Source organism: Podarcis tiliguerta (assembly GCF_965153285.1).
Source record: "Podarcis tiliguerta genome assembly, chromosome: 10".
NCBI classification, from domain to species: Eukaryota; Metazoa; Chordata; class Lepidosauria; order Squamata; family Lacertidae; genus Podarcis; species Podarcis tiliguerta.
The window spans coordinates 30,563,554-30,580,601 of record NC_139543.1 but is presented as its reverse complement, the minus strand read 5'-3'; the positions used below and the strand labels follow the sequence as shown (position 1 = coordinate 30,580,601).

General features: G+C 38.5%; 1 protein-coding gene across 7 annotated transcripts in view; it reads right to left on the bottom strand.

Annotated features, from left to right (window-relative positions):
- Window positions 1-126: 126 nt before the first annotated feature.
- The window catches only part of RAP1B (RAP1B, member of RAS oncogene family), a 27,575-nt gene continuing 10,653 nt past the window's right edge, over window positions 127-17,048 (bottom strand). For all 7 annotated transcript variants that reach the window (XM_083400116.1, XM_083400117.1, XM_083400112.1 and 4 more), the window contains exons 2-8: window positions 13,845-13,931; window positions 12,015-12,083; window positions 10,818-10,874; window positions 8,321-8,461; window positions 7,173-7,316; window positions 4,704-4,819; window positions 127-4,138 (exon numbers count right to left, since the gene is read on the bottom strand). In XM_083400116.1, the coding sequence (XP_083256242.1) occupies window positions 4,733-4,819; window positions 7,173-7,316; window positions 8,321-8,461; window positions 10,818-10,874; window positions 12,015-12,083; window positions 13,845-13,901 (555 nt within the window). In that variant the 5' untranslated portion in view covers window positions 13,902-13,931 and the 3' untranslated portion in view covers window positions 127-4,138; window positions 4,704-4,732. The remainder of the gene's footprint in view (window positions 4,139-4,703; window positions 4,820-7,172; window positions 7,317-8,320; window positions 8,462-10,817; window positions 10,875-12,014; window positions 12,084-13,844; window positions 13,932-17,048) is intronic.

Below are 17,048 nucleotides of genomic sequence, written 5' to 3'. Positions count from 1 at the left end.
GCAATTGTATTCTACTTTCTGTGTAGCTACTAAAAGCATGGAAGGAGTTCTGTCTTCTAGTACATTTGGTTTAGATCTGCTTAGCTTTGCTAAGCTCCCCTCTCTATTCTGAACAAAAACGCGGTGTCAAAGAAAAATCAATTTCCTTTATTAGCATTGAAATTAGGTTTACAGGTAAAGCATCCCAAATATCCACCCATTACAATTAAATTGGCAAGAGATTAAACAGTTCTCTTACAGAGCAAGAACTGGGAAGACATGTCACAGGGAGAGTAGGGCGGGCTAGCTAATGGGTTTACACTAAAATGCATGTTAACAGTTGCTAGTGTAGCAGTAGGGCTGGTCATTCATACATGAAGCCATGGAATTGTTCTTTCAATACAAATCCAACACACACAACCCAGACAGAAAAGACAACCTGGCAAGTGGAAATGCTAGGAGATAGAGGTTGCTTCACATTGAAAGCTTCTGCCTTGACAAGGAGACACAACCAGAGACAGGGCTGCTTCTGCCAATGCGAGCTCCCCACTCTGCATCAGTACAAATGTCCTTTAAGATACCCTGACAGTGATAATCCTAACACAGATGTTGAACTGCAGATCCACTGAGCATGGATGAGTTAGAAACAAACTAGGCACAGAAGCCAGTAATAATACAAAAGGAGAAACTCTTCCCCACAAAGCATGGACTTACTAGTTTTGGAAGTCAGCTTTTACTCAAGAAGCAATATTCTACAGAATGTGAACATTAGGCAGCTGAAGCAGCTTGCCACAAATATTGCTACCTATCTGGCACTATGAGGAAGACCATGGTGACAGATAGGAAGTATTTGTATTGTGAAAGTTTAAGATTGCTCCTGAAGGAACATGAATTCCGAAATGCCTTGAGCTGTAATAAAACCTCTTATGCTGGCACTTTTGAGAACAAGTTTCTCCTATTGCATTCTTCTTGGAGATGTTTGCGTCAGATTTGCTGTGCCAAGGGAGACAGAAAGTACACTAACATGAAAGACAAGTAGCTAGTACTACTTTGCCAAAAACCTAATCCTGTGAACTAGAATAAGCAGAAGAAATACAGAACTATACGGAGTTTGAAAAGTGATGTTACACAGTATGTATTAACCGCGAAATACTAGCCTTTTAAAAAAGTGAGCAATGAATTTGAGGGGAGGGTTACGATTAACTGCAATTATCAAAACACAGCCAGTTATTTAAAAAGACACAGGCAGTTTGGTGTTTATTTTTTTTTAAAAAAAACACCACCACCATGGTGAGTTATGAGTTTGGTTCCCACTAAAGACTCACATTTGAAAACCCAGGAGGAACTTTTTTGGGCCAGGAATACATACTGTATCTTAAGCTGCAGGAAGGCTGTATGAATCTTTCCTGCAACTTTAAGGTACATGCACATACACGTTTAGGGTTGCTTAATGTTACAGCCTGTAGTGTTCTGCAAATGAACAGCTGTGAGGAAATAAAGGATGAGATATGAATAAAACAATCTTATCCAAAAACTGTGACAAAAAGCATAGTATATACGATTGTTTGGCACTATATTTTATACTGTACAGAAAAGTCATGCACAATCTCTTAGGAAATGCTGTAGCTGCAGAACCAAGACTAATGCATTTTGGTGTAGTCATCCTTTCTCATATGAATGCAGTTAACCAGCTACGTTTCTCTGCTGGCTCCTTTTCTACCTAAAATCCAGTGATGGTGAGAAAAAAGCCCAGCTGCTTCAAAATTGGCAGAGCTCTGCAAAAGCCCTATTTGGAGCATGGGAGGACTAGAACTGGCAAGAGATTTCTCCCACACAGGGCTATGTACAAGGCTGCTTTGTATAGTAGTCCTGCCTGTCCAGACTACCAATAAGTACAGCAGCACACACAAGTTATACTCACCCACGAACAGAGTGCCAGATCTTACCAGTGAAACAGACTTCTTTCCAACCCAAGGATGTTAATGAGCATTTTTCAGTATAGTTAAGATTCAGTTCTCAAAGGCAGACAAGGTTGCAAGAAACTACCAACCAAGCAGTAACCCAGGCCATAGTATCAACTATTGCCTGTGCTATCTGCTTCACAGTTTATCAAAAAATGAAAGGCTTTATAAAAAACTGAACCTTTTGCCAAGTCACCTGAATGCAGCTGGTTTCTTTAGCTAGGATTAGAAAAATCCCAATACTGTACTGTGATTCAGCATTCTAAAATACAGTTCCTGCCCCAGTAACTTCAGGTTCTTGTGACTGGACTTCAGTAGCCAAGATAAACGAATACCCAACTCATAGTTGGTCAACTTGCGCTGTCCATATTTTTGCGAACAACAGCAAGCATCTGGGGAACCTTGCCTGTACATTTCAGATACCCCACGCTTCCATGAATTTGTGGCTCAATTAACCTGGCATTTTTTTACTTGAGAACAAGCAGACTACATAGGATTCTTTATGCATAGCCAATAATAGTTTTGAATTATCTAGAAACAAGCAGCTTGTAAGACTACTCCATTTGGGCATCTGATGTCTTTCAGGCCTCAAAGTATTTGTAAACTTAACATAGTTCTAGGTTTAGCATATACCAGTACCCTCTTGGGACAAAGAAGGTTGGTAAAAATAACCCCACTCTCTTTTTCCTTCTATCACATTTCTTAGCAAAGATACTCAGCAACGGAGGCTGACCTAACTCTGGAATGTTTCCACTGAAACCAGTAAATTATGGCAACATTAGTGGTCAGAGCACATCCATGATTATTTAGGAGAATGTGTAAGTAGTCTGACTTGTATAGGATGGACAAGCAATGATTCCTTGGGGTTTCAAATTCTAATTGCCAAACACACATTTTAACACATTACTGATCTCACTGAAACATTACACAAAACATTCAATTACAGGTAGTTGTAATGCAAGCCCTTGCATGGCAATCCAAATTTATTGAACTACTGATGCTAAGTCATACAAAATTGCACCACTTTTAATTAAGGCTTTTAGTTTACATTTGGCCACCTCAAAGCAGTTGTAACATTAGGTTGGTCAATTTAAATACTGTGGCTCCCTGTTGGATTTTACACGCAATCTTTACACCCAAACGTTAATGCATACAAAGCAACAAGGCATTGTTAAATAAATCTGCAAAAAGGTAATTACTGCAACTTAGGCCCTGGGACCAATTACACATGATTAAAATTACTTCCCACATTCACATCCACAGTACTCGTCCACCATTTAACATCTCAACCAAAACGTTACACATGTAAAACAATCACTAACAGGCAAAAGTACTAAACCTGTATATTTGGTATTGCAAATACACTTATGCATGAGCAAGCAAGGGAATTCACAGTGAGAATCTACAGCTGCAGAAGCCAAAATGATTTACAAAAAATTGTTAAATCATTAAAAAATTGTTTTAAAATATACACTTCTTGTTGTAGACCCCCACTGTACACACAACTATAAACATTGTTCCCTATGTAAACAAGGAAAAGGAAACATACAATAAAAGGTTGAAAAATCTGGACATTTCCTTCCCAACAGATATTAAAGGCAATGTCTTTAGACAGACATTATACTGAAAGGACTCATTTTAAAGACTAGATCACTGTCTCCACAGGTTTTTTATCCTAAAATTAAAAAACTATATAGCTGTTGAGTTAATCAAAGCGCTTTTGTACAATACAATGGTGATCCTGTATTTTTCTTTTAAAAAAGTTACAATAAGCTACAAATACCGATGAAGCAAAGTTATCTGGAGTAGTCTATATAGGAGCTCTTTGGACTTTCTTTTATTACGCTAAAATAGTGGTGCTTTTCGGATTTACATTATTGTACTCTCCAATAGGAAGTATGGGGTTTGTTGCAGTATACAGTACAGTTTTCATACATGTACAACATTGGTGGATGAACAATGTCTCTTATCAGTAATACTGGATGTAGGCTCTGGTTTTACCAGTTGCATACATTTAGATTATTTATAAGTAAAAATCTCTCGTGACACTGGAAAGTGATTAGAATGTGCAAACTGATGTAGTAGCTGTCATCCATTTCACAAAGGGTACCACCACAGGAAAGTCCATTTTAAGTTGTTGGTAGGTTTAATAAAGTTGGAATGCTGGCACTGTTGTAGTCAGCAACAGTTCTTCAGACCTGGAACATAAAAGAGAAACAGAGATTAATACTCAGATGGTATTTAAGCAATGAAAGAGAATCACTATATTGAAAAAAGATGTATCCTACATTAAATGTTTCAGTTGCGTTAAAATTTGTTTCCCATTTCAAGAGAGGGTTCAATTCCAACTACCCCCAAGTGAAATTCTGCTCTCAGAACAGGATTTTTCCACCTCTTTCCTACTGCAGCCCCTGAAAAACTGCTCCTGAGGTCTGAGAGAAGTGTCACAGGAGGTTGCAGCAAGAAGCAACTGGCAAAAAAAGTCAGATCCCCCACAACATTGGCAGAAGTACCTTTTACTTGCACAAGGCTATATCTGAATCCCAAGCCATTAACTTTGAATTTTTGACCCATCCTATAAAGAGCTGGCAATCCTTCATGCATATTCAAGTGCACATGGATGCAGATATAGTGTTATAATTTAAAACCAGATTGAAATGATCAAAAGCATCTCAGCACGGCGAAGGCGAATAAATCAATCATTTAAAAATACAGCACTATTTGTTGTGGCTTTCAGTGTGGCAAGACTTTGCTTACACTTACCTGGCTCAGTGCTACAGTACACACATATATTAAAGTAGCTGACAAGATGACTTTTTGCGTGCTTTCCCAGGTACTGGAGTTTTTCTGTTAATTTGTCGCACAAGGTCGTAGAAGATCTGTGAACACAAAGTTTGCTTCATATATTCAGTGTTTCTCAAGTGGGATCATTTTCAGGCTTCATAGCTTTTAAACATGACATTTAAATACCACTGCAGATATCTGCGGCCACAAACGAAATTCTGATGTGTAGCGCTTATATTCTGCCTTCCAGAGTTCTTAAAATTGACAACTGCAACTTTTCCCAGGTTTTTTTTTCCCAGAAATGCAAATCATGCAAATAAGACCCTGATTCTTTTCAAGGAGGTTGACAGACAAGACTGAGATTGCAATCCTAAACACTTTATAGGGAGTAGCACCACTGAAGACCCCTTATTTCCAAGAAATGCACACAATAAGCTTGGGTTTTAAGGAAGCTTTACTTTACATACAATTCAGCATGAATATTTGGGGACTAATTTCCTCCTATGTTAAGCAAAAGAATCCCGCAAATATTTTATACATATTTTGTTTTGTACATCAGCAGTAGCGAACGTCTGGCCCATATGAGGCAGGTAAAGACAGTTTCAAAGGGAAAACCAGGAGCCTTAAGTGTGCTCTCAATTGTTCTTTGGCAAGCAATGCTGATCAAAGCCCCACTTAAACCAAGTCCACCAGAGAAATGCATCCATTGCTTGCATAGTTTGAAATCAAACCACTCAAGCAAAGGAAGTAAAGTTTGAAATCACTGATAAGTTGCAGAGACAAAAGGAAACACAATGGCGATAGTGACATCATGTAATTGACAGGTGAACAAACATTGCATTCAGGAAAAAAAGTAGGAGATCCTGATCCAGTTCTAAGGGTCAAATAATGTGAATAGGTCTTTCGTAAGATAAAATGTTTTAAAGCCTTACAGTTTCATATAAATTCTAGACTATGTGCACATAAAATGAAGCTATTCATTTAATAGCTGACTATGTTTTAGAGTAAATGTCATCCTGAAAAGCTAGTTTCCCCACACAAAAGTTGTTTCAAAAATTCTTTCTGCCCCTACTTCCATAGACCTGCTCAATTTTTGCTTGAATAGTTTTTATGCACAATTCAGGAGTTCCCTGGGAAACACGGGGAAATACTGCATATAACCCATAACTGATAATTGCTCTTAAAGAGCTCATGCTTTTTTAAAAAAGCTGTTGGAGGTTTAAGGCATTCTGACCAGTTTCAAAGAAAGAAATTCCATGGGGGGAAAAGATCAAATGTGTTGTCAGTTGTAATGTGCATGTCCCCCAAATGCAGTCCAAGATTGCCATTTTAAGTTTTAGGAATAACTAGAACAGTCCCATCACCAATGATGTCTTCTGCAGCTGTGTATCTTTACATCAGAGAAGCCAACAAAGAGACATCCAATCTGTTCACATCATTTATACAGTGGTACCTCGGGTTACATACGCTTCAGGTTACAGACTCCGCTAACCCAGAAATATTACCTCGGGTTAAGAACTTTGCTTCAGGATGAGAACAGAAATTGTGCTCCAGCGGCAGCGGGAGGCCCCATTAGCTAAAGTGGTGCTTTAGGTTAAGAACAGTTTCAGGTTAAGAACAGACCTCCAGAACGAATTAAGTTCTTAACCCGAGGTACCACTGTACAAGTTTTCAAAACAGGATTATTAATTTCTAACATTTAGAAGCATTCAAACTTCAAAGGAGCAGTTGTTTTGGCTTTAACAGAAGACAATGCCATGGTGAATTAGATTGTCTATTTCTAGAAGGATAGCCATATTGTTTTTGCTCTAATAGGCTAAATTGGGTAGCCAACATGATGCCCTTCAAATTCCAAACCATTACAACTGATGGGAGTTGTCGACAACACCTAGAAGGCATCATGTTGGCTACCCATGGGCTACCTCTTGTGGCACCTTGAAGACCAACAAATCTGTTAGTCTTTAAGGAGGTACAATACCCATTGCTGTTTAGACCAACTAGTCTCCCTCATTCTCATGAAGTGGACTGTTGCCTATGAAACCTCATGCCATTAGTTAATCATTTTCCAGGGGTGACAATTCTCTCCCTACTTTATGCCACGAACAAAAAAGGGTATCTCCCCTTTTTGGAGCAGTGATCTCTTCCCCTTTCTGCTGGACTTTTCCAGAAGCAGAGATCATAATTCTGCCTTAGCACTGAGTTAAGACAGAGGTAGAATTCATAACATCTTCGACAGGTTTGCCAGACCTGCAATTTGTTGAAATTAACAGGATATGTCACCAACGGATGACATTTCCCACTGATTTCAATAGGAATTAGGTACAAATTTACATCTAATTTTACACTAGAATAATGAAGGTGATTAAAAACTCACAAAAGCTGATAATAGTGGCGGTGTGGGTTTGGGATAAACAAAGTAAAATTAAATGTGTAAAATTATTTATTTACCTCATTAACATTTATTTTTGATTTTGCAGAAGACTCTAAGAATGCACAGTTATTCCATTGCCTTGCTAAATTCTGTCCTTGTTCCTTTCCCACAACTCTTTCATCTTCCAAATCGCACTTGTTGCCAACCAGAATCATTGGTACCTAAAATGATAAACATTAAGTAAAGATTTAAAATGTAAATTAAATAACTACTACTGTGAAAAGTTAAATAATTTCCGATACTAATCAGTCACTCTGAAAGTTATATCTGAAGTCTTAATTGAAAACTGGATTCTTACACAATCAAACTAGAGGTAATGCATTTAAAATGCATCATATCATTAAAGTAATTTTAAGACATCAACATTTGAGAATGAAGCCACTAGTAGCTTAGATTTGGAGTTCTCAAATCCAAGTTATACAGCACTGCAGTTCTGTACTTGAATCTACATTACATTTTAACATAACATTTAGGGCTGTTATATTATCTTGTAAAATAATCCACTGCCTTTGTATGATTCACCACTTTCTGAACCTAAAAGAGCAACTTATTCTAATGAGATAATTGGAATCTGAGACGGAGCAATATGGCACAATATAGTAATGCAGTAAAGCAAAGCACCAGCTTCTTTTGAATCCAACCAGCAGTGCTCTTCCTTCTGGCTCCAAATTAACATCACAGACAGTACTCATTGTTTTGTAATGTTTTAAAATGGCCAGCTGCACACACGTCTCTACTTAATCAAGGAACTGAATATCCAAGCATTGTTTACGTTTTGAAACGCAGTATGAATCCTGATAGTCTTGCCCTGTGTGCATAGTTTATCTTCCAAAGTCCCATTTTAAATAATAAAGTCCCACTTAAAGAATATCTTTTATATTTATGATTCTTGCTTATTCTGTCTTTAAAGTTTGATAGTGAATTTGTGCTAGTTCAATTACATTTTTATACAATAGTCATAAAAGTAGCAGCAGATCTTCTGTTGAGTGGCCACATATCAAGGAAAGAGACAACAGGAATCCCATTTTCACCCAAGGCAAGTTACTATGCATACATCAGATCATATCCTTATTGTAGAACACTGGCTATAGAAGAGCCATAAGCTGTGCTTCTAAAGAGAACCTCCACTGGCCATTTGCAAACAATGCTTAGGAAGACTGCTTACATCATCAGTGTCTTTGACTCGAAGAATCTGTTCTCTTAGATCCTGCAAATCATTAAATGTGGACTGTGCTGTGATGGAATATACTAAAGCAAACCCTTGACCATTTTTCATGTAGAGGTCTCTCATGGCTGTAAACTGTTCCTGTAAAACACAATGACAGAAATGGAGAACTCAGAACAGTTATCTGACAAATGCAGCCTGACTTATGAGGACTGATCACACAGCAATTCCCCCCCCCCCCCAAAGCATGAATTTACTTTTCCTATCCCGTTTTTTCTAAACAGGAGCTGGCTGACTTTCTGGACATGTAAAGTAATCAGTTGACACTCAAAATAAGCTGGAAGCATTGTGTCAAGAATTACAGATTTACAGGGGGAAAAGGCATCAGTCTAACAAGCAGATGGACACACTGTAAATTAGTAGTGAAACTTCAGAGTTCCAGCTATCTTTAATCAGTTAACAATTTTTTCCATCTTTTCCCGCTCTTTTCAGGCAGCATCTTGTTCTATACCAGCAGTGGGGAACCTCCATCCCATGGACCTAATTAGGACTGGGTCTCCCCATTTGGCTTGTGAGGCACACACCTGCCCTACACCTATCATCATATATGACATCAGGTCTGGGGCAGGTAAACACTCAGCTGCGCCAAAAGGGGCTTTGCAGCTGATCAGTGGCACTTGTAAAGCTGATTACTTTATCAGCTTATCTTCAGGGCTTGTATATCTGTGTAATATACCCAGTTTTGCTGTTCGTCATAGTTTGCAAAGCCCTGTGCACTGTTCTTTGCAAGTACCATATCAGGGCTTGTAAAGCACTGAGCCTTTTCCTGTATGGTTTTTGACACCAGGTGACTGACAGGTAGTCAACCCTGATTTTCAGTTTTTAGAACAGCCTTTTCCTCCTAAAAATTAGTGGTATAATGAAGGGATCCAACGTTAGTAAAGTTGGGTAGTCAGAATGGATACAGAACAAAATCAAATATATAATCAAAGTTGTATTTAACTTTGCGGTGACTAGAGAGCAAATATTCATGTGCACTGCTCTTTAGGCATGTTTAAATTGGTGGGTGGTACATGGCTAAGTCAAACTCAGTGTAGACCCATTGGACTCAATAGACAAGTTAGCCATTCTTGGCAGGATACCTCCTCAATGATTTATTGTTTCAGTGCCTTCCTTTCTCCCCTTTAAATAATGTAAGGGGGGGGGGGGAGAGGAGATATTATTTAGTATTTTAAAAACCCCAGGTACATTTTTGAATTTATTTACAGCATTTCTGTCCTGCTCTTCAGCTGAAAAGAAGTTCACAGACCAGACCGACTAACAAATATCAGAATTAAGCCCCTGTGCTTGGGCTTACAATCTCAAAAGGCATACCACAAAGAGATATGGGTTTGGGGAAAGAGAAGGGGAAAAGTAGGTCTGAATTACAATTGGTATTTGCTTGCATAAGAATTAAATTACACGAAATACACCTTCTTGCTTTCCCCCCTTAGTCAAATATTTTCACTGAACTACTTTGGGCTACCGCAAACACTTTGAGATTTTTATACAGAATGTAATATATGACACCCCTCAGGAAACATAACAATGTAAGACAAATAGATATGGTAACTCTGGTTTTGATTGATTTAGGACAGCAGAAAATTTTCTGGGAAACCCACAGCACTGCTTCATATGTGGTGTCAGAACTGACAGACTATCTATGAATGATATTGGGAAGGTGGTGGAAAGCTGAGTGAAAAATACCAACTCAGCAAAGAGCTGCACTATAAAAGGCATAGGCAAGGGACTGAAAATAAAGCTGCACCTTCTGCAGGACTATAGTGCAGACATGTTTTTTTGTGTGTGTGTGTTTTGGGAGGGAGTCACAGGATGGATCCAAAGATTGGTGTACTGTTTCTCCTTATACGCAAGATATAATTAGTACAGGTTTGCGTATGCAGATCAGTTGCTCTACATGTACAAGCTTCATACCCTACCACAAGCTTAGTGTGCCTGCTGGAAAACAATTTTTAAACAGATGCTGAACATCACAGATGCTGAAGTGATTGTGAGCATTTAATACCTTTCAAACATGTACAGAAAACTAACCCTCTATCATTTTAGAATTCAATGCTCATCTCCTCCTCCTCCTCCACTGATATTACCCCTTCTACTTATCAATAATGTCACTTGTATAGTTTTGTCAAACAGGTTGGGGAAGAAGAACAATTTATTTGTAACTTAGCAAAGAATGACAGTGACATGCTGACCGTTGTCAAGAGACACTGATAAAAACTTAGTTTGTTCTGTAGCTCTTTTTTTTTTTAATTCATGGATAACATATACACTCTTAAATAAACAAAAATGAAAACAATCATATACTAATAGTCTTATGCATGTTTACAGAAATTAACTGGAATGGCTTGTTCTGTAGCTCAATCTATTGCTCTGTAAACAATTTCATTTGTAAAAGTTGACCTATAGTAGTTTTACACTTAGTCTTATTTTTACATACCGTTCCTGCTGTGTCTAAGATTTCAAGCATACATTGTTGTGCATCTACTTCAACTTGCTGTCAAAAAAGAAGAAGACACAATTTTGTACTGAAGTATAAACAGCAAGACTTCAAATACTCATTAACTTGCCTTTACAAGTTATACCCACAATGCACAAGATTATTTCCCTTACCATAGTCAAAGCAGTTGGCAGGCTGAAAGAGAGTTTGAGAGTTTATAATAAAATAGCAAAATAGATATGTTAATTTTGCTTGGGTCGGGGTTTATTTTGTAGCAAGAACTGCACACTAAATTTGAGCAGAGGGGAAGGTGAAAGCAGAAGAAGAACAAGATGACAGTGAGAAAGTGTTTGTTACCATTTAAGGACATTTTGGGGGGGAAAGCCCATTTTTCCTAATACCAAATACCCCAGTCCACCACTCCCAACAACCCCAGTCAGAATATCCAATGGTTAGGGGTTATGGGAGTTTTATTCCAAAACAGTTGGAGGACACCAGGTTGGAAAATGCTCAAGTAATGTGCTACAATGCAGGTTAAGTGCATGCCTTTTAGAGCTCAAGACATCTATTGTTTGCCATTAACACAATGTTCCTCTTGACCATAGTGACTCATTTTAGTTCATACTGCTATAATTGTGTCTATATGGTTTATTCTTATGTTTTAATTACAAACCACCACATTTTTCCTTTTGGAAAACTCAGAGCACTTCCTGGCCTCTCCCATTCAGGCAGTGAACTGGTCCACCCTCACTTAGCTTCATGAAACATCACTGGGTTCTTCCAGATCATTCACGGAAAGTTGGTAGTTGTTTTTTTGTCACTATGGTATGGTAAGTTGTGGACAGTTGCTTTGTTCAAAAGTGCTTAGTGCTCAAAACAGAGCCCAGTAGCCTTCATGACACAAGCTAACCAAGCTGCCTTACTTTTATTTTTTGACTGCTAGAAGCTAGGTCAAGCTTCTTTCCATCTCGAAAAGGACCTATTCCAATCAGGCTAGAAATGCCTGTAGCCTTCTCAAGTTGGGTTGGGTTGTAACTTAGACACATCGAAAAACAAAGCAGGTAACTTTCACTGTTGTGAAACAACATCCCCAGCTTGTCTCAGCCAAGTACATTTAGGTTGTAGGCTACTGTTTTCAATAACACAAAATATGCTATTCACTTAAAGGTATACTACAACTTAAAATAATGTGCATACCTTTCGGTAGGAGTCTTCTATCGTAGGATCATACTTTTCAACAAATATTCCTTGAACAAACTGTACAGTCTACAACAAAAACAGCATTTTATATATAAATACCTTTTTAAAGCAATTTTTATAAATATTCCTATTAAAAGGAACATTTAAACTGCAAACAGTTCATTACACACATAGAAAGCACAAGTTGTTTCTAGCTTGCTGCCTATATTTATATTAAGTTTCTTCAGAACACTGACATGTCAATTGAAAGCTTAAGAGCCAGCATTAGTTTTGAACTCTGCTTCAGAGAAAAACTGTTCAGCCTTGAGCAATGAAGGTGCTACGAAACTCAGTTGTAAAATAAATTACATCAGCCACTATTAATTGATTCAGACAATGCCACGGTGTCTTGTCTGTTTACCCCTTATAAGGTGCTTAAATCAGTGTCTCTCTTTTTCTTTACTACCACATATTGAAGACAGGAAGCCTTCAAGGGGGCTGCGCTTAATCTTATTGCATCTGAGTGACACCTGCGCTCTCTCTGCATATGTATCTGATGGCATGAGGCTTTTATATACTGAAAGTGCAATGGGACTTCCCATTCTTCTCCTCTGGCTCTGTAGTCCCCCAGATCTTCTCTAAAGAGTTGGAAGACCTTCTGGAGTTAAGGATGAGTGCAAAGGGAAGGGGAAGAATTGAAAATGTGCTCATGCAATTTTGGATATCACCCTCCACACACTGCTTTCCTACAAAAAAACAGAATAAAGACTAGCATAGGGTTTCTCTGACTGACATTTACCATTAAACAGTGTTTGCTCTGAATATCCAAACCCCATGCTGAGACACATTCAAAAGGTCACCAGATTTTGAGTGACTTCCTCAGTGTTTCCCAATTTTTGAAGTTTTTTCCAGCCTAATTTTAGACAGTAAAAATTCAGAATGGATTGGGGCAGATTATCTCACACCCTTAATAAAATCTCTTTATTGGTGACAGAGGTAGTTTGGAGTCTTTTTTCCTTTTTTTTTTAAGGTTATACAAATTCTTGTCATGATGAAGTAACAATAAGTTGTATTACCTTTTATAAATGACTGAAGTAACTCAAATGACTAAGGTTTTTAAAAATGAAGCCAAATTTTAGGCCCAAATAAGGTGCTACAGATAGATATTATCTATTAAAACATTTTACCTGTTACCTTTTGGAATTCATGTTTAAGCATTAGTATAATTTATTGGAAGCTAACCATTGACCTATTTTTCAAATATTGTTCAACAGAGATTCAAAAATAAATGAACATTTTGTTTGTTTCTGCAACAACCACTTCTACTTCCAATTCCAGCTTCCCAACATTGACAATTTTTACTGTAGCATTAATTTTTTTTTTAAAGCAAAATGAACAGCTTTCCAACCCTCAATAAACACAAAAAATAGGGCACTCCATTGACTGTACTAACTGAACTATAGGTAGGTTAAAAATAGATAAATAAAATTGGTACAGAACATATGTATATGCACACATATATACCGGTATATGTGCTTATGTTCATATTACAGACCTGAAATGCTTTCCAGCTGCCTATTAACGTATTGGTTGCTTAGAATGCTTAATAGAGAGACTGATGCTTACAGCACGAAAACTGTGCTTTTCTTGGATTGCTTGCCAGGATCTGGAATCTTATGACTTAATACTAAACACATGCTTCACACATAACAAAACTGGACTCGGGCACATCACAGTACACAGAAGTCACCTGAAACATCCAGACACATCTTACTGGGAGTTTCAGATGAAATATACAAGTTTTATATGCTTAGACATAGTCATAAGAGGCCAAAAAGTATCACTCACCAATGCAGACTTTCCAACACCTCCTGAACCAAGAACCACTAGTTTATATTCACGCATGGTGCAAGTGTTGAGTCACCGCCTTAATACCTACAAGAAAAAAAAGAATCTGTTACACTGAGCTGCATATGGCACAAGTTTGGCTTATCAATTTTATCTTCTATTAGCACAGAATACAGAGTGTTCATACTATTGCACTAAAACTTCAAACAAACGAAAAGTACAGATAGCTTGTTTGAAAACAGTAACACTTTTTCTATGTGATAGGCGGTCTGAAAAGTATGTTGGAAGAAGTTTAGCAAATATCGTAGTCACTTATCCACTGCAGGTAATATATCTAGCACAGTGTCCTGATACAACTATAAAGTCAGTGGCAGTTGTTATACCCTTTTTGTGTAACCTTACATGTCTGGGATCATGTCTTACTATTAAAATAAAATGTTACAAATACTGATTTTACCTGGAAAATTTCTTTCCAGGAAAAAACTAGTATCAATAAAAGCAGCACCATAAAAACAGAGGCATAGCATCTGTAAAGAAAATCATTTTAACGCAGTGCTAAGAGATGTTAAGAGGAATGGTGCCAGACAGATCTTTCTGAGGGGGGAATTCTAAAGATGGGATACCCTGGACCCCCCTGGACCCCCCCCAAAAAAGTCGTATACCCAGTTGCCACGAGAGAAAACACCAAAGTAAAGGACACACTGACAGGCCTCTAAAGGTGATGTTAACGTACAGACAATTAACATATAGGAGCAAGCCATTCCTCAGAATGTTTGAGTGAAATGGCAAAGAATTCAGAATGCTTCACATGGCTTCCTCCACTAAAGCAGCTGGTCAGGTTTAGGGTGCAGAAAAGTCCAAAAAGAGGGCCGGGGGGGGGGGATAGGTCACCACAATAATAGCCTAAATTTGAAAGCTAATGGGAAGGATCCTACAGGAGTTGGGGAGGCGAGAAAAGAAGGGGCTATATATTGTCAATATATTGTCCAAAACCAATTGGGAGTCCATGTCATGATATTGGTTTCATAATTTTTGACCTGGCAATATATCGCGAATCAATGACGTGTATTTGTGCTATGCAAAAATCACAATGTGGAGAAACTGTGAAGCCAGCAGAGAGAGAAAGCATGCAGGTCCTTTTTCAGTAGATACTGAGGGAAAAGTTTCCCCAAAGTCCTGCCCGCCCTTGATTGCTTGCTCACTCTTTCTCACTGCAGCAGACAGAGGAGAGGAGGAAGCCCAGCAACAGCAAGCCAGGAAGGGTAGATGCAGCCCATGGAGGAGGCAGCAGTGACTTTACTCTAGAGTGGTGTGGGGAGTCATTTCTACTCCCGCACCCACAGCGCCCGTCAGCTGACCCATGCTGTGGTGCAAGTGGTGACAGTTCACTTGGGCAGCAGGAGGCAATTTTAAGTTCAAGTCTCAGGCACATACATCATGACAAGACTTCTGAAATTGCTCACAAACATACCGTTCCCTATCGTGGAATGTGTCTAATGCCTAGCTTCGAACACTGCAGCAGACATCTTGACTTTTCATTACCAAAAGGCTACACTCAAGTCAGTCAAGAATAGGAAGTCTAGCAGCAGCAGCAACAACAACAACAGAACAGCTGAGGGTGGCATTAGGGGGTTGGGGAAAAAAAACTTCATTACTACCTCCTAAATCAGGACCCATATACCTATTGAGCTGAAAATAGCCAAATGCAAAGTTGAAGTTCCGTTCTTCCTTATTAGATTTGCAAAACCAAGTATATATACAAGTATATAACAAGAGTTCTGCAAACAAAACTGATGTGTGTGCATAAGAGAAATATCCATATCTAATGCTTCAGACTAGGTCAACAGTATCATAAGTTCACCAGTTCCACCAACTGAATTGCACAACATACACTGCCCTAGCCTCAAATGCAACTGAAAGCACCCAAGGAGCATGTGACAGAAGAGTGTGTGGGAAACTGATTGACAGCAAGGGCACAGAATGGAAAGTTGGATGGAGTTAAAGCAGGGTAGGGGAAAACATTTTGCCTCTGGGGACCAGATTCTTATCAGGATTGGCTTTGTGTGCCAAAGTTGATAGGTGGGCAGCAACCTATCAATGATATGATGTCATTATGCACCACAATGGTTTTGCAAGTCTTTCCATGCCTCTCATTTAAACCCAATACCAGAGTTTACTGGATTAATGCTGCAAAGCAGCTTTTGAAACAGCCTCCATGCCTTCCTGTGATGTGCACCCACCAGCTACATGCCTCTCAGTGATGGAACTCTGAGCAGGGCTTCCAGTGATAACCAGTGAAAACAGGAAGTTATATCTGGAAGATGGTCCTTTAAAAACCCTTGTCCAAAGCAATTTAGTGCTTTGAAAATATGGGTTACAGCACATGTGCCCTATTTGAATACATAATATGAACTAAATAGAAGAGGAGGACTCATCAACATTCTGTTTTCATTACACCACTTATTCAGATTCTTCACCAAGTGTTTTGACAAGAACTAAAAGTTTATTTGACCTATAGGTCAAAGAAAATATTTTGCATGTGTGCCTAAAAACATGAATGCCACAGTTGCGTAATTCTGTGTCTATACATTCTTGAATCGAGTGAAACTTCAGTCTTGAGAACAAAAGTGCTCTCATCACTAAGTAGCCTTTTCATCCACATCCATTATCTACTGGGCAACATACTTTCTCTCCTTGCTTTGTGATCTCTTCACTACAAAAGTACAAAGCGATAGGAATGTGCTTAGGTTACATAGAACACTGGGGTGGTGGTGGTGGCGGGGAGAGAGACTGGTGAAGCTGTCAGGGAGAATGTAGTCCAAGCTAATCTTGCTCAGCACACTGAATTTAGCTTTGGGCTTCATGTTTAATAACATTAGTAGAAGAGTCTGTACAGGGTAAAAGTTATTAATGAGGTTAGAAAGATAATACAGTTCCAGACTGGTTCTCACAAAAGTGAAATTTAACTGATAGTTAAAATTTGCTTGTGTGAACCCAGAAACAGGAATATTTTTGAGCAGCTTACAACAGTTAAAAAAGATCTGACAGTTAACAAATCATTAACTCATTGTCAAACATGTGTTTTATACATGAAGCCATTTTTGGAAATAACTTATAACCCAACTTCCTTTCTAAGAAAAGCTAAGCGAGACCAAAGTGACAGATTAGCAATAATTAGGCCTTCCTGTTGTGCAAGTTCCACCG